Raw genomic sequence first — 17,269 nt, 5'->3', positions numbered from 1 at the left:
ATAAAACTGGACATTGAAGCTAGAAATCAATAGGTGAATTTTTTTTCCTTCAGGTTTATCCTGGTTAGCACTACAGAAATATGGATTTACTTACTACTCCAGGCAGCCATTTTTTCCTTTTTTTTTTTTCTTGCTAGGACAGAGAGAAATTGAGAGAGGAAGGGGAGATAGAGATGGAGAGAGAAAGATAGACACCTGCAGACCTGCTTTGCCACTTGTGAAGCGACCTCTCTGCAGGTGAAGAACAGGGTTTTGGGCTTAGTACTATGTGCACTTAACTGGTGCGCCACGGCTGGCCCCACAGGTAAAATATCTTTTTTTTTTTCTTAGAATTTAAAACAAGGGGCCAGCAGAATTGCTCTCTTGGATATTTGCTACACTGTCATGTGCATGACACATGTTCAAGCCCAACCCCCAAGGTTTTAAAGGAATCTTCAGTGCTGTGGTGTCTTTCTCTCTCTCTCTATCTGTCTCTCTCTTTCTCTCTTTCCCTCCCTCCCTCCCTCCTTCCCCCTTACCCCCTTTTTTGGCCTCTATCTAAAACTTAAAAGAACTAGAACAAGAGGTACTTGAGGTTCCATTGATTGCATTCTCTATGCTCTGAACTAGCAAAGGCAAACACCAGGGATTTTCCCTGTAGAATGATGCATGTCTGTGACTTGTTCTCCATGCCACACTGAGGCTCATTCACCTAGTTATGCACAACTCATTCTTCTTACAGTTCATTTACTTAGATCAATATATCCTCCTTCCAGTTTTGTTTTAAAAAATGCAAATACCCAGTAGATAAAGATGTGGTTGCTTATGATGGGAAAAGATATTTTTCTGCTATTTTTAATTATTTATAAGTCATTTGACTTACTTCAGTGTGAGTGTACCTCCTCGAAAGTGTGGCAGTGTCTTCAGTGAAATAAATAATTCACTATAAGGAAATGGTGTTTTTTAATTCCAAATTCAATCAACCATTTTTCATAATTATTGGAATTTGGTTGAAAGGAGTTCTTGTCCACATCAAGTGGAAAAGCAGAAAGAGTCCTTGCTCCTTCCTTCTCCCTCCCTCCAAAGGTCACCCTTTGAATATAAATTACAATGCCTGGTGCTTCTCCCATTCTAATCAGATGACCTTTTGAATCTAGTGGGCCAGAGTTTAAATCCTAAGCCTGCCAGTCAGTTTTTAAATCAATGCCCTGGTCCAACAGCTTTCAGGTACATAACTTTAAATTTCAATGGATTTCAACAACAGAAGTGAAATAAGTAATGGGCAGTGAAATCTCACTGCAGATGGCAAAACACCCCAACTTGACTACACAGACTTTAACCAGTGTAACTGTGAGTAATATCACCAAATAAATTCTAAAAAAAAAAAAAAAAAAAAAGGAAAATAAAACATCTGAAATATCTGCTAGGATTCAAAACCTAAGAGAAGAGGGAGGGGCAGTGTATTTGCAGTGCTTACATGAGGCCATTTCTGACCAGTTATCAGTGTGAGCTCCTATTATCTGCTGCTGATTGCTATACAAGGTTGTTAAATATTTAGCAGAAGTTTGTCTAATTGTGTTTGACTAGAAAGGAAATGTCTGAATATAGCTTGTGCACCAAGAGTAAGGTGCATGCACTAAGAGTTAGGCAGAGAGGAAATTTGTATTCGTTCAAGATGAACACAACACAATGTCAGACAAGCCTTCTTCTTTTTCTTTCTTTTTTTTTTTTTCCTTCCACAGATTTATTTATCTTTAAGGTATCTAAAATTAGAGCACGAAGAAGGGACGCTGTTCACGGATGTAAGATTGGAAGGAGGTCATTCTTAACCTTGTTTACAGATGTTCTAGTTTAGAAAGCACCAGTGTTATAAATTAAACATTACAGGGGGAAAAAAATAAAGCTTAGCAACAACTGGCACATGGACACATCTGTCTGTGAAGCACTGACTTAATCCCTGAGTATCTTATTAGACTTTGTTGCTATCACAGGCTTCGTTCTAGCCTCCAATACACTGGAATCCTGCAATTCCAGAATCCTTAAGCTTCTGCATTTCTTTCACCTTTGCTTACTTTCAGTCCTTTTAACATTTTTGAGTTGACTCCTTGCATGCGAACAGCTCAATTTATCGTTTTTCTCTTTAAAAATAACTTTTGTGTTTTGTATGTGTTTCCTAATGGCCGTTATACTACTTTTAGTCTGTTTTGTTGTTGTTTGGCTTGGTTTGGTTTGGTTTTTCCAGTCTGGTGCTTTTTAAAGAACTTTTTTTTTTTTTTTGCATCCAGGGTTATTACTGGGGCTCAGTGCCTGCACTAAGAATCCACTGCTCTTAGAGGTTATTTTTCCCCTGTTGTTTATCCTTGTTGTTATTGCTGTTGTTGGACATAACAGAGAGAAATGGAGAGAGGGGGAGGAAAAGATACACACCTGTAGACCTGCTTCACCACTTGCGAAGCGACCCCCCTGCAGGTAGCAGGTGGGGGCTCCAAGCTGGATCCTTATGCTTCACACGTCCTTGCACTTCACACTTAAAGAACTTTAGAAGCCAGGTGGTGGCACACCTGGTTGAGCACAGGAGTTATAGTGCACAAGGACCTGGGTTCAAGCCCCCAACACCTACCTGCAGGGGGAAAGCTTTACAAGCAGTGAAGCAGGTCTGCAGCTCTCTCTCTCTCTCTCTCCATATATATATATCACCCCCTTCTCTCTCAATTTCTGGCTGTCTCTATCCAATAAATAAATAAATAAAGATAATGTTTTTTAAAAAGAACTTTAATGGAGGTGACATTGTATCATACAATTTCATGAGTTTCAGGTTTCAGGTGTGCATCATTATAAACCATCTGTGTGTATACTGGAGGAAGTTCACCACAAAAAGTACATCTCTGGCCTTTGTAATGGGTGGTATATTTTTTGGTTTTGTTTTTTTGTTTGCTTGTTTTTTGTTGTTGCTTTTAACCCAGTATAATAATAATAATAACCCAGTATAATAATAGCTAGTGAATGCTATATCACCAGTTCTAAAGGGGTAAGAAGGGTAAGAAGGGTGGTCAGCCAGTTAGGAATGTGAAAACAGATAAGAGTCAGCTAGTGAGTGAAATATGAGTACTGCTTTTAGTTCCTATTTAACAATGAAAATTTGATGACGTATACATTTGTTCTTTTGGAAACTAGTAGAACAGAATAACTTGTTTTATTTCTCTGTCGTGTTTGTCAGGAGACTAGAAATTGTTGTACATTGACAGTCCGAAGTAGCAATAAGACTGTGAACTCTCTGGGACATAACTTCTTTCTATATAAAATGAGAGACTGGCCCAAATGCTGCTAAAAAACCCAGGTGTGAAATGATTTGTTTGCTGCTGCGTTACTTACAGGAAGAGTTGAGTCTAGACCAGCTCAGTAAGTAGCTCTGTGGTATTGTCAAAGTAAATAGTTGTTTCTCTACCCAGAATATTAATTTCCAGATTGTAAGTTTTTCTTTTTCTTCTTTTTTTTTTTTTTAAATCATGACTGAGGCTTTACCTATCCAGGTTGCCTTTCGTCAGACAGAGGCAGGAGAAAGAGTGAAGGAAACTTTGCAATAGGGACCAAGCTCGAATTTGTGCCTCACTCATGGCAAGACTGCACTGTGTGAATCAGCTGTTGATAAACTTGGCCAGCCCTGCTTGGGATTTCCTCTGTTTCCCCAGATTTCAAATATTCATTATGCAGCATAAATTGCACTAAAGTGTAAACCGCCTTTGCTTATTGATGATGCATGGGATATCTTCATGAATTCTGGAGGAGAGAACATGTTTAGAGAGATTCCATTGAAAACAATGCTATTTATAAGATATTTCAAATAATCCTCTCCATGATCTTGCTCTCGTTTATTTTAGTTTTGTGTCATACCTATGTATCCCTTTTGCTACCACCTTTTTAAAATTTTATTTTAATATGAGGGGGAGGGAGGGAAGAGAGAGACAGAAAGACAGAGTTATCTAGCTCATGGTAGTGCTGGGGATTGAACCTGGGGCCTCAGAGCTTCAGATTTGAAATTTTTCTGAATAACCATTGTGCTGTCTCCTCAGCCCTGTAACCCCTTTTTATTATAATATTGTAGAAGAAATGAATGGTATAGAAAGTTCAATATATTTAAAATATCAGAAATCAGTGGTACCCTTTGAAGGTTTTTTTTTTTTTTTTTGTTATTAGGGGATATCTGCCAATGTCTAGAGACATCTCTTTTTTTTTTCTTAGATATTTTTATTGGGTGACTCATGGTTTACAATAAATACAGTTGTTGGTACATGTTTAAAATTTTTCAGTTTTCTGGAAAACACTCTATGCCCCCACCTAGGTCCTCCTCTACCATCATGTCCCAGGACCTGAAAGCTCAACCCCTTTCCCCAGGGACCTTTACTTTGGTGCAAAACACCAAGCCCAGTCAATCCAACTTCTACTTTGTGTTTTCCATTCTGTTCCTATTTCTCAACTTCTGTCCATGAGTGAGATCACCCATATTCTTCCTTTTGTTTCTGACTTATCTCACTTAACATGATTCCTTCAAGCTTCATCTACAATGAGATGGAGAAAGTGAATTTGTCATTATTACTAGCTGATTGTGTATATATACCACAACTTTCTCAGCCACTCATCTGTTGTTGGACACCTAGATTATTTTCAAGTTTTGGATATTACAAGTAATGCTGCTGTGGACATAGGTATACACAGATCTTTTTGAATAGGTGTATTTGATCCCTTAGGATATATCCTCAGGAGAGGAATTTCAGGGTCTTAGGGTAAGTCCATCTAGCCTTGTGAGAATTCTCCAGACTGTTATCCACGGGGGTTGGATCAATTTATATCTTCACCAGCAGTACAGGAGGGTTCCTTTACCCCTGGAACTTCTCCAGCACTTGCCGTTACTAACCTTTCCAATGTATATCATTCTCACGGGATTGGAGTAATAATCTCATTATTATATTTATTTGCATTTAACTGATAATCAATGACTTGGAGTATTTTCTCATATGTCTGTTGGTCTTTTGACTTTCTTCTTTGGTGAATATTCTGTTCATATCTTCTCCCCACTTTGGAATTTTTTTTCTGGGTTTGATGATCTTTTTGCATATCCTTTTGTCTGATGTATAGCATGTAAAGATCGGTCACAACTGGTAAGGTACTGCTGGCATGTTTTGGGGCATTACTACGTATTCAACAGTGCAGCCCCCAGCATAGAGGATTGTCCAGCCTAACATATCAATAGTACTGAGGTAGGGAAATCCTGTTGTAAGGCCAGTCCATCTCACCTTCTAGAATCTTATTTTATTTGCAGGCTTCACTCTAGAGCTAAATAATGAATCATCCATATTTTCTATAGTGACTATATTATGTAAACATACACATATTACATATATAAGGTCACAAAAGCAGTTGAACATAAATTCATGAGATGTTCACATGCCTTAAGATTTTTCTCAGTTTATCCTTTTCTAACCTTATTTAACATGATTGTTAAGAGAACAGCAAACAAAACCAGCATATTATCCTTCAGTTGGAGTTCTTTTAATATGGAAATATTTTCTAAAGAAGGAGATGTGATGGGGAGGGGGTAGATAGCATAATGGTTATACAAAGAGATTCAGGCCAGAGGCTGCAAAGTCCCAAATTCAATACCACCTTAAGCCAGAGCTGATCAGAGAGAGAGGTGCTGAGAGAGGATCTCAGATTCAGATTCAATCCCAACTCTATATTGTGTACACTGGAGGAGGTTTTCCTGACTCTATTCTCTCACACTCGCTCTTTCTCTCTCTCATAAAACAAATTTAAGAAGTGGCCTGGGTTGTAACCTTTAGGAAAAGAATTCTTTTCCAGCATGGGACAGACTAAATAGCTTGAAAGTTCTTTTCTCTGTAATATTTTGTATTTCCATGATCAGTTCTGATGGTGCCATTTCACCTTTTGCTTTAATATACCTTTGTGTCATCCAGAAAATGCTTTGAGATGTCAGGCCAAGTTTAAATGTCAACAGACAATGCATCAATGTCTCTGTAAGTTCATGGTAATGATAATAAGATATAGAAAAAATTAAAAAGGAATTCTGTCAGTGCAAACATGGTCATGAATGCAGCATTCATGGTATTAGAGAGATGGAGCAAATGTACATCATAACAGGTCAGAAAATACCATTGATGTGTCCAAATAAAAAAATTGAAACTCATTTAAATGGAATTCTACCAAAGTGGAAAATGAGTCAACTTCCCTGTCTTAAAAAGTCTACTAACTGCATATGTGTTTTTACAGTCTCAAAATAGTTGGGGAAAGTGTTCTGTATTTGTCTTTTATTCATTAAGGCACATCATATCTCACCAAAAAATGCATAAAGATATATACATATATATGTAGCACATGTTTGTTCAGAAATAGAACATAAGCTCTCCCAAAATATCTCTACTTTAGAAGTATATAGTTTACAAATAATGAAAATTTTAGATGGCAGATCAGGCCCTAACTCGAACTTTGAAATGCTATAGGTTTGTTTGTTTATTTGTTTGTTTTCTGCCTCCAGGGATATAACTGGGGCTCAGTACCTGCACTATGAATCTACTGCTCCTGGAGGCCATCCGCCCCCGCCCCCCCCCCCATTGTTGTTGTCCTTGTTGGACAGGACAGAGAAAAATTGAGAGAGGAGGGGAAGACAGAGAGGAGGAGAGAAAGATAGACACCTGCAGACCTGCTTCACCACTTATGAAACGACCCCCCTGCATGTGGGGAGCCAGGGGCTCGAACTGAGATCTTTACTCAGGTTTTTTGCGCTTTGCGCCATGTGCGCTTAACCCAGTGCTCTGTGGACCGACCCCCCATGCTTTAAGTCTTCATGTGATTTCCTAGGACTTTTCTAATGGTACTTTCAGAGCTGTAGCAATTCAGTTTTAATTAATTGAAAGCTGTTAGTACATTTGTAATTGTGTGGACTCTGGAAATGCTAATTTATGACATTCACATCTTTCAACCTTCTTAAGATGTCTAGAGGCTGCCCTTTGCTTTTGCCATTGTATTTTCCTTCTGCATGTGAAGTAGCCCTGTCATCACTAGCTGCATACACTTTGAAAACTCTTTTCCTAGCAAAAGAAGTTGGGAATGAAAAAGAGAGAGGGTGGAAATGTAAAAACCTTGATTAGAAAGTATAATTTAATAGAACATGTATTGAACCAAATGTATTGATTAATGTGGAAGATATAGTACTTATATTGATTCAAACCAGAGATTTAGTACTAAAAGCTCTAAGCCAAAAAGCGGTTGCACATTGCTACAAAAGTCAGTTTAATGCTGTCCTTGAGAATGCCTTCACAAAGAAATTCTTCTAATGTGTGAGGACTAGGTACAATGCGGTATATGTCAGTTTGATCCCGGAGGGTTTTATTTTGTACTCTAATAGCTGTTACGAGCCTACATTATATCCAAGGAGTAATTTTCCTTAGGGGTGCCCAGCTCGCTTTGTGTCAATATTCCAGCATTTTAAGTCACGTACAGTATATGCTTCTGGGAACAGAGAAGGAGCCAGCCAGACTCATAATGGTCTGCATTCATAAATAAAGGCAGAAGCTTCTGTCCCTCCATTGCCCACTACAGGGATGCCTCCTTGGCCTTCAGGGACCTGCACAGACACATTTAAAGAAAGCTTTATTTTGAGTGGGCAGGAGATGAAATGTAGTTGCAGGCATTTCCTAAGTCAGCTGTATGCCCAAGCACAGGGGTGACCTTAATGGGTCAAAGAAGAATGCAGGTCAAGAGACTTATTATCCAGCCTGTTGGAAACCAATAGCTTTTTTTTTTTTTAGAAAAAAAAAAAGTAAAAAGCAATAGTGCTTAAAGGTTGACAGTAATGTAGAATTCTGTTTGCAGTCTGTAATGCATGACTGTCTGTGCTCTGGAATATGCTTCTAGAAAACTGAAAGCATCCAGATTACCCAGAGTGTTTACAGATACAGGTCCGACCCAGTGATAAAAGGAAGGGTAATGTAATTAGTTAATCAGTGATGATTGATTACGGATGTTTGTGTTCTTCAACTAAAGAAAAAAACAACATGCTGTCATGGTGCTGTCACCATCTGTTGAAAGAAACAACCACATTTAATCTTTATATTTCTTTATTTCTCCCCGCCTTGCAAAGTCGTTGCTAAGCCACAACTGCCTGCTATTTCATCTGCTTAGAAAACATCTCATTTAAATCGAATACAACTGCAGTGTAAAATCAGGATTCTAATGGCATGGTGAATTAGTGGGAAGCATGTTTTCCTTTTTTTTTTTCCCATTCCTTTTTAGAATAGCATGCTGACTGTTTTTCTTCATTTTAAAAGCTTGTCAGAATTTGAGACAAAGGACTATAAATAAAGAAGCCATGGTAAAAAATGATTAACATCTTTGAATCAACAGATCTCACAAAACTTTCATTTAAATGCGGTTTTTGTTTTTATTGCCATAGCTACTTAACATTTTGTGGATGCCAGAGAGGGTTCCATAGCACGGGCAAAGGCAAGACATGATCTCTGCCAAAAGATTGGACAAGTGAGGGCAATTTGTGGGGCTGAGGCCTTAATCTTTCTACCCTCTGCAGGTAAATTCCTATTGGCTTCCCTCCAGCACCTCTCTTCATTGTTGCTAAAGGTGCAGATATTCAAATCCGCATCCAGGAAAGCACAATCACTTGGCCAAAGTGAAAGTTTCAAGGGGTTGTGAGGGGTTTTTTTGTTTGTTTGTTTTGTTTTGTTTTAAAATATTTTGCTTGGGTTGCATTTTAAAATAGGATTAAGCCATTTGATCAACTAATGTGGTCAGCTCTCAGAAAAAAAAAAAAAGAGGCTGAATTAATCATTTGTTAGAGTGCCAAGCCCTAAATGAGAATTCCAGTCTTGTAAAAAGAAAGGCATCTCATATTCAGAAAGAAATACATAGTGCTAAAAGTGATTTTTTTTAAGGTCCTCATCTGTTTTTTAGCTTTCTAAGTTTAATTTCACATTTATAAAGCAAAAAAATGGAACATACTCCTTCCAAATGGGGCCCTTTACAATAAAGACAGTGTTTTTTGAAACCTGGCTATTATAGTATCATACCTAGATGGATCTTCTTTTAAGCTTTAAGGTGCACTGCGAATTTGATTTTTTTTTTAACACAAACCCCCCTCGTGTAAAACAACTGTTCATAACTGGGATTAATGGTTTGCAATTTTCAGTTACTTAGACATGGGGTCTCCAAGATATGGCTTTTTGCAGGGAAGAATATGGCTCTCTGTGGGATTACAGAAGTTTTCTTCTTTTCCTGCTTCCTTTTCTGTCATCAACCCCCACCTCCATCGATGTTGCACTGAAGTTCTCCTCGATTATGTAAAACACTTTCCCTTCATTGGAAAAGATATTTTTTCTCATAACCTGTCATTGCATTAAAGTACTTTGGGGACTGTGAATTGCTGTGTAAAATTGGTGAGATTACCCACTGCTTTGTTCTAGTGGAGTGGTTTCCTCTGGACCTGACTAGCAAAAAGCTCCTAGGCGGACAGGGCTGGGCTGCTCACAGATGGTCTGAGAGGATTTGCTTCCCTTGTTCCAGCATCTCTGACTCCTGATATGGAAAGAAGTCTGGGCAGGAGCACAACTGTGCTCAGAGCCCCCTCCCTCTCTCTGTGTTCACTGCCTTCCTTGTCTGCTGTTCACCTCCCCCACTTGGTTCTTGTCTCCCTTTCTAAAGAAATGGTGGCTGTGATTGGAACACTAACACACAATGCATAGGAGTGTCTCACAGAGTGACTCCTTGTTTCTCTCATCGAGGATGGTCAGCTTTCTCTTCGATACCTAGCAGCAACCAAATCAGCTGTACAGCTCAGACATCCATCCCTTCCTTCAGGAAATAGATTGAAGGCATCTGTGTTGTCAGTGGACGCAGGGGAACACACACACCCACAGGGGTCCCAGAGGTTCTGTTGGCAGGCTTTTGGGAGCTGATCCAAATCACCCAGGATTCTCTTTCTTTCACGTTTAATGCAAATGTGTCCATTCCCCAAGAGTCATCTAAAAGTACGCAGCCTTCTTAGTCACAGCCAGTGGTAGACACCATGACTCTGAGAACCTTTTCATAGGCGTCAGTTGAGTTGCAGCAAAAAGAAAAAAAAATAATAATCACAAGTGATTTAAATGGTATGCAGGTATCACCATACCAGGAAGGTTTTTCCCTTTACCCTTTGTCATTCAGAAATCCCCATTAGAAATTATATGGGAATCAGGCAGTAGGTAGCGCAGCAGGTTAAGCGCACATGGTGCAAAGCGCAAGGATCAGCTCAAGGATCTCAGTTCGAGCCCCTGGGCTCCCCACCTGCAGAGGAGTCACTTCACAAGCGGTGAAGCAGGTCTGCAGGTGTCTCTCTTTCTCTCCCCCTCTCTGTCTTCCCCTCCTGTCTCCATTTCTCTTTCCTATACAACACCAATGACATCAGTAACAACAACAATAACAACTACAACAACAATGAAAAACAACAAGGGCAGCAAAAGGGAAAATAAATAAATATTTTTTTAAAAAGAAATTATTTATACTGAAACTTTACTTTGGTTAAATTTCATAAGCCACATATTTATCCTTTCAGTTTGTATTTTCCTCTCTTCATATGCAAATCAGAGCACCTCTGTAGTAGTGACTTCAATCTGTCTTAATAAACGATTCATGTGTCTTTGTTCATTTCTCTGCATCTCTGAGATTTATATGGCTTTGGTTTAGGATGAGCATATTCAAGACACAAGTGTTGCCAACTATGATGGACAAATCTGTCTAGGGTCTTGTGCAATAATATCTCCAGATAGGCCCATATAAAACCACTGAAGAGATTTCAGTGTACCCTTCTCAACCTCTAGAATTCTGTCAAATGTGGAATTTCTAAGTAAGTATTTAGATGTTTTAAAATATTAGTAGTATCACAGACATACTTATTTAATTATTTATCTGCCTCCAGGGTTGTCGCTGGGCCTGGGTGCCGGCACTACAAAGCCACTGCTCCTGGTGGCCATTTTTCTTATTTTATGGGATAGGACAGAGATAATTGTAAGAGGAAGGGGAGGGAGAGAGAAAGATAAATACCTGCACACCTGCTTCACCACTTATAAAGCGTCCCCCTTGCAGGTGGGGAGTCAGTAGGGAGGGGCTTGAACCTGGATCCTTGTGCGGGTCCTTGGGCACTCAGCTGGGTGCATCACCATCCAGCCCCCTCTAAAACTTTGTAATATTGCCAATGAATGTAGAATCAATACTACAGAATTATTTGTAGAGGTAGATGTGCATGGATTATACTACACACACACACACACACACACACACACACAGAAAGAAAGAGAGAGAGAGAGGGAGACACACACACACAAGTGCTTGCTCTACCAGCTGAGAGAACCCAGAAGCAATGATACTTCAGTAGCAATGAGCACAACTAGTCCGAGACCTTGGTTTCTAATGACATTATTTAATAAAGGACCTGACCCACCCATTTCACACAGTCTCCCCTTCCCTAAATGCCTTAGTTGTCCCAGTTGCCTTTCCTTATTTAGAAAGAGACTGATTGCTTAGAAAGGGACGTGGGGACCGGGCAGTGGCACACTGGGTAGAATGCACACATTACTTTGCACCGAGAACTATGGTTCTAGCCTCCAGACCCCACACCTGCAGGAAAGATATTTTAAGAGCAGTAAAGGAATGCTGTAGGTGTCTTTCTCACTTCCACTCTCCCTGTCCACTATTTTATCTATAAAAATAAAATGGGGAGGGGAGAAAGAATAATGCTTTCTAGGAGTTGAGGAGTCTTCTTTGTTTAAAAAAAATATTACTTTTTATAAAGATAGAGAGAAATTGAGAGGGGTGATGAGAGAGAGAGAGAGAGAGAGAGAGAGAGAGAGCTGCAGCACTGCTCCACCACTCCTGGAGTTTTGCCTCCTGCAGATGGGGTCTGAGAACATGAATCTGGGTCCTTAAGCATGGTGATATGTGTGCCACTGCCCCATTCTGTAGCTGTGCAGGTGCTGATAATGCTGGGGAAGGGAAAGGAAGGGGGGGAGAAGAAGGGAGGAAAGGAAGGGAAGGGAGAAAGGGGAAGGGAAGGGAAAGTGGAGAAGAGAAGGGGAGGGGAAGGAAAAGAGGGAAGGGACCTGAAGGGGAAGGGAGAAGGGGAAAGGGAAGAAAAAGGAAAGGGGAAGTAGGAAGAGAAGGGAAGGGAAGGAAGGAAATGTACAGGCTGGTACATGTCAAAATATAGGGAGCCTTTAGCTGGACATTTCTATGAAATAGGTAAAGAAGTGGAAAAGAAATACTAGATGGTTCACTCCTATGTGAAATATAGATAAGAAAGCACATGAACCTACAGAAAATTATATATATACCAAACTAAGACTGTGGGACTGTGGTGGTTGTTAAGTGATGTTGGGTTGAAGAGCACAGGAATTTGTCGTTGGGTATGGTGGCCTCTACACACACATAGATGTGAAACTGTACCTTTGAAATCTTAGAATTTAATAGTAAACTACTATTAAATCAATAATAATAAATATTTTAAATATATAGTGGACACTGTTCTACACAAATTTGATTTGTGAGGGTCCACTTACACATGGATCTGTCCCTATCCAAGGCTTCCCACTATAACACCCAGCCATGGATGTCAGATGTCAACTAGCTGTATCCCCAGATACAGAACCCAAAGGCACGGAGGCATAACTATTTAACATCCGGGGATTTTGATCTCTTCAAAGAAGGAAAGAGTGTGCAGAAAGCAGCCCACAGTCTCAAGGAAGTTTTTATGAGAGGAATCATAACTTATTCTTAAATTTTCCAGTGTCATTTCCCTGCAATATTTAAGGGTCCAATAGACAGCTGAAGCCACATCCACTAGGGACAGGGATGATTGGCTATATATAGTTGCTCCTGAACCCTGTATCGAAGCAACCTTCCAGCCATCCTTAAGACAATAACTGCCTAAACCCTGACAATTGCTGCCAGATAACTGTTGCTTTCAAAATCTTTATTGTGATGATAAATAACACTATATTTGTAATCAACCAATTAAAGCAAATGCAATTATAATCAAAGGAAATAATGCACAGATAAACACAATTGTTAACATCGTGCTTCTCTGTTTGTTTTTAATGGGTCCTGTTCTGATCAAAAGAAATGGTGGGTGTGGGAGGGTCTTCTGAAGAGGCAGCAAAAAGAAAAGAAAAATAGCCTCACACCTCACAGCAGCAGCCCGGCCCTGTCTCTCACTCCTGATACTCACTGAGGGTGGAAGGGAGAGCCCGGTAGGTACATCAGGATGCAGAAACCCATTGCTCATGGAATTCTAAATCAGTGGACACTTGACCTGATTTAAAAAATGTAATCACTTAAGGTTTTTTTTTTCCTCTTTCTTTTTTATTACAGAATCATACGATGACCCAACACAGCAGTTAGTGCAAGTATGGTCTCTCCTGAAGAACACTTTTTGTGGCACAAAAAGGGAACATGTTTTACTCTTTGCACGAAACTTTCATTGTTAATGTATATTATTCAGAAACATTGTATTGTACCATAAAACTTGTATTATCAAAACTGTTGGATGTTCATGTGTTTGAACCTTTGAGCACCGGATAAACTCCTTGTATATAAAGTGTTGCACATGTATTATGTCGTCTGATACTAAAATGGTCTTATAAAGACAAGTGGACTTGGGCCCTATTCAGGCAAGATAAAATAATAATAATAATAATGTGAGCAAAGTGGCTTAAGAGAAAGTATTTTTGAGGAAGACAGTTTAAAACCATTATGAACTATGTTACATGTGAAACTGTTTGGACTTCCTTTTATTACACTTAAGCCTAGAATTTCTCCTTTGGTATATCAATGGTTGAATCCAAGACTATTTTTTATTGCTGAAGATTCTTGCAAACCATGAAGAGATGTTCTCACAGAACAGAATCCTCCAGCTGGATAAGGCCCATATATATATTTGTAAGCATTGCAATGTGACAGGTAGCATCACTATATATGCAATAGTTGTTATGTAGACTGTCAAAGTTTGTTTTCTTTTGTTTTGTTTTTCCTGGACCCATTTGAAGCTTTGAGTGTTCAAGGTTTTCCTTAATAATTTCACACAGCCAAATTCTTGAATCAGTTGAACTAATCTGTATGTTACTGTTATTAATGTTTACTCTGCGGTCTGAACCTGGAGATTACTGGAATTGTTTTCCAAGAGGAAATAAATTCAGTTTACCATTAGATTTGAGTGAATTTGTGTGTTTTCTTTTTCTAGTTATCTACCATTTAAAAAAAAAACTAATTGCCTGCACCCTTCGAAATGGAATCTACTCATAAGCACATCCCAAGCACAGCCTCCGTCATATTTAACCTTTTCACACTAGGCCAGATGCAACCGGGAGGAAATTCATCATACAGCACCAAGGAGGAATCAGACCCAATGTACTTACACTCTCCTAGTTACCACCAGGTCACATTCTACTGGAGGATTCTGACATCACAGATGGATGTGATGGCTGTTTTCTGCATAATTTGCAGCCCAATTCATGTCATGCTGTGCAAATCTGAACTCAGAGTAGATGGCTGCAATTTGAGAGGCAGTTTGGCTTACGGGTACTTAAGAAGCAGCTTTGTTACATTTGGAAGACAAAGCACAGAGCAGGGAGCTGGGTGGCTGTTAGTTCTAGCTCTGGCTCTGACTCCCAGTGTGGTTTTCTCCAAATCATTCCACTTCCTGGCCTTGCTTTGTCCAGCCAGAGAAGGCAAAGCATCTTAGTCAACAGCCTTCACATAGTCGTGGGGTGTCTTTGAAAGATTGCTGCTACCACAGTCTGGTACAGAATAGTGAATGAGCAAGGACTTCCATTTCGTTGCCTTCTTTGAGAATGTCACTGTGTACATTGAACCTTGATACACAAAACTGGTAGGTAGAGACTAGAGGTCAACAGACGACTTCCAGCTATACCATGTTTGAAACACTTTATTCACTATGACTCTTTTGACTTCTTTGAAACTCCCAGGACCTCAAGCAAATCTTAAACCTTGAATAAGTCAGACTCCTCATAATTTTTTGATAGGGGAAACTAAAACATGGGTTGACCCTTTTTGTTGAGACTACCTGTAACCAAAAGAACCATAAATACATGAAGCCTTAACTACCAACATTACAAAGCTCCATTCTTATTGCATAGTTTTCAACCTGTATCCTTGGAAAGGGTCACCAAGGGTTTGCTATACCACTGGTTGCTGAATCCAATGGCTAGAGCTGTTGATTAGGTCAGGGTGGGGTGGAGCTCAGAATGGTGCAGGTCTGAGAAGTTCCCAGGTGATACTGAGGCTCCGTGGGAACTCCAGTTGAAGAACCACTGTTACACCCTATTTTCAAATTGGTTGAATGCACTGAATGTGAATAATAGTCGAATAATAATACTCAGCATGCTGAGTACAGATAGACTATACTATTTATTTTGTTACCAATAAAAATACTTTAATCACCTTTTAAGATTATTTAGAAATAGTAACTCATAGTGATTAAAGTGTGTACTTGCCCAGAACATTTTGGATACTGTGTGTGTGTGTGTGTGTTAGCTGTTTAATGCAGGTAATCCTACATCTCTACATTTCACAATGGATTGCCTGCATGTTATTTAGTTAAAAAGCTTTTTCATCAGCTACATAAATAATGAAGTGTGCTAAGAATGTACAAGTACGTTCATAATTAAAGTAGTTAGCTATATTCTAAAAATTAAGATCTCTGATCTGTCCACGGGCTTTACATTTAAAATGAAATAATCACAAATAAAGGTTTTTGAAAGTCTTAAAACTTCATCTTGTTTTGCCATATGTGCCCTTACCACACTGAAAGAAGTTGCTGTGCAGTGGTGTCTCTCTCTCTCTGTCTCTCTCTCTCTCCCTCTCTGTTTCTAAACAAATCCACCAGGTTATAAATAAATGAGTTATGTTTCACTAAGAATTAGCTGCTCTTTATGGAAACAAGTGCTAGTGTTATGATGGATCCCAAGTTGCCTTCAATAGCAATGCCTCGCAGAGATTTCCCAGGTGTCCAGTACATACCAGGAGGTGGCATTCTTTCAAGCAATAGAGGCTTATGCTTATTACTGTTCTAGAGGCTGCCATGTAGTTTGTCATTGAATTCTCCAAGGCATACACCAACACAACACCTCTTCCCTGGCAAAGCTGGTCACCAAAGAGTTGACCCTCACTGGCTCCATCAGCTTGACTAATCCTCCTGCAATGGTGATGTGTCCAAATTTTACAAGTCCAACCTTAGAGCTTTGGGTCCTGTGTACTGAGCAGTTTGTGAGAATTATTCCTTCTGCTTGTCAACTTGTTTACTTTCATTTCCTAAGAATATAAGGCAACATAAAGATTAACAAAACATAAGAAAATTAGCATTTTACAGAGTGGAAATCATTGCCCTATTCTGTGCTCTTGTTTTGGTTTCAAATGTGTTTTACTTTGGTGGAAGTAAAGAAGACAATGGAAAGAAAGGAATAAACCCATTCATTCAGAGAATTTTTTCTTAGCATTTAGTTCTAAAAAGAAATGTCTCAAAAGCCTTTTACATGTAGACAGGTGGCCAATACAATGGTTATTACTCTTGATCACAACTTCCTGACCTTTTGCAGCACTTCTCATCTTATGACCATCTGACTGCCATATGTCTACAGGTGAGACCAGAGATATTGCTAAACCTTCTGTGATACATAACATAGCACATTTCCCCCCAGATAGCTGACATACTTTTTTTTTTTTTTTTTTTTTTTTAACCAGAGCACTGTTCAGCTCTGGTTTATGGTGGTGCAGGGGATTGAACCTGGGACTTTGGAGCCTCAGGCATGAAAGTGTTTGCATAACCATTATGCTATCTACCCCTGCCCACATAACTGACATACTTTTTTTTGGAGCAGGCTAAAGGATTTATAAGAACTTTTTACTGGGGAACATTATACAATTTTTATTAGCTAAATATCATCCTCAGAGATTCTGAGTTAATTAATCTCATATGAAAGATGGGTACCACACATGCCCTAAGTATTCTAGGGCAGATACAGTGGATAGCCCCTGAGCAGGCTAAAATTTCCAAACAAGTGTTTTGACTGTGGACTAGAAAGCGGTAACATCTCAACTAAAGAGAAGTTATATGGACCTCAGACTTTATCCTCAACACTATCTTTTGAAACTGGGAATTTGATTATTTTAAAATCTAAACCTACATGGTAATCATTTGTGAGCTTGCGAAGAGTAAAGA

At 39.2% G+C, this 17,269-nt stretch overlaps 1 protein-coding gene across 7 annotated transcripts in view; it reads left to right on the top strand.

Moving 5' to 3' along the window:
• ZNF521 (zinc finger protein 521) overlaps positions 1-14,238 on the top strand; it is a 317,779-nt gene extending 303,541 nt beyond the window's left edge. For all 7 annotated transcript variants that reach the window (XM_060173632.1, XM_060173634.1, XM_060173631.1 and 4 more), the window contains one exon: positions 13,405-14,238. In XM_060173632.1, coding sequence (XP_060029615.1) covers positions 13,405-13,434 — 30 coding nt within the window. In that variant the 3' untranslated portion in view covers positions 13,435-14,238. The remainder of the gene's footprint in view (positions 1-13,404) is intronic.
• Positions 14,239-17,269: the final 3,031 nt, after the last annotated feature.

The sequence above is a fragment of the Erinaceus europaeus genome, chromosome 15 (assembly GCF_950295315.1).
Source record: "Erinaceus europaeus chromosome 15, mEriEur2.1, whole genome shotgun sequence".
Taxonomy (NCBI): Eukaryota; Metazoa; Chordata; class Mammalia; order Eulipotyphla; family Erinaceidae; genus Erinaceus; species Erinaceus europaeus.
The sequence above is the reverse complement of the archived record's forward strand: the minus strand, read 5'-3'. Positions and strand labels throughout refer to the sequence as shown.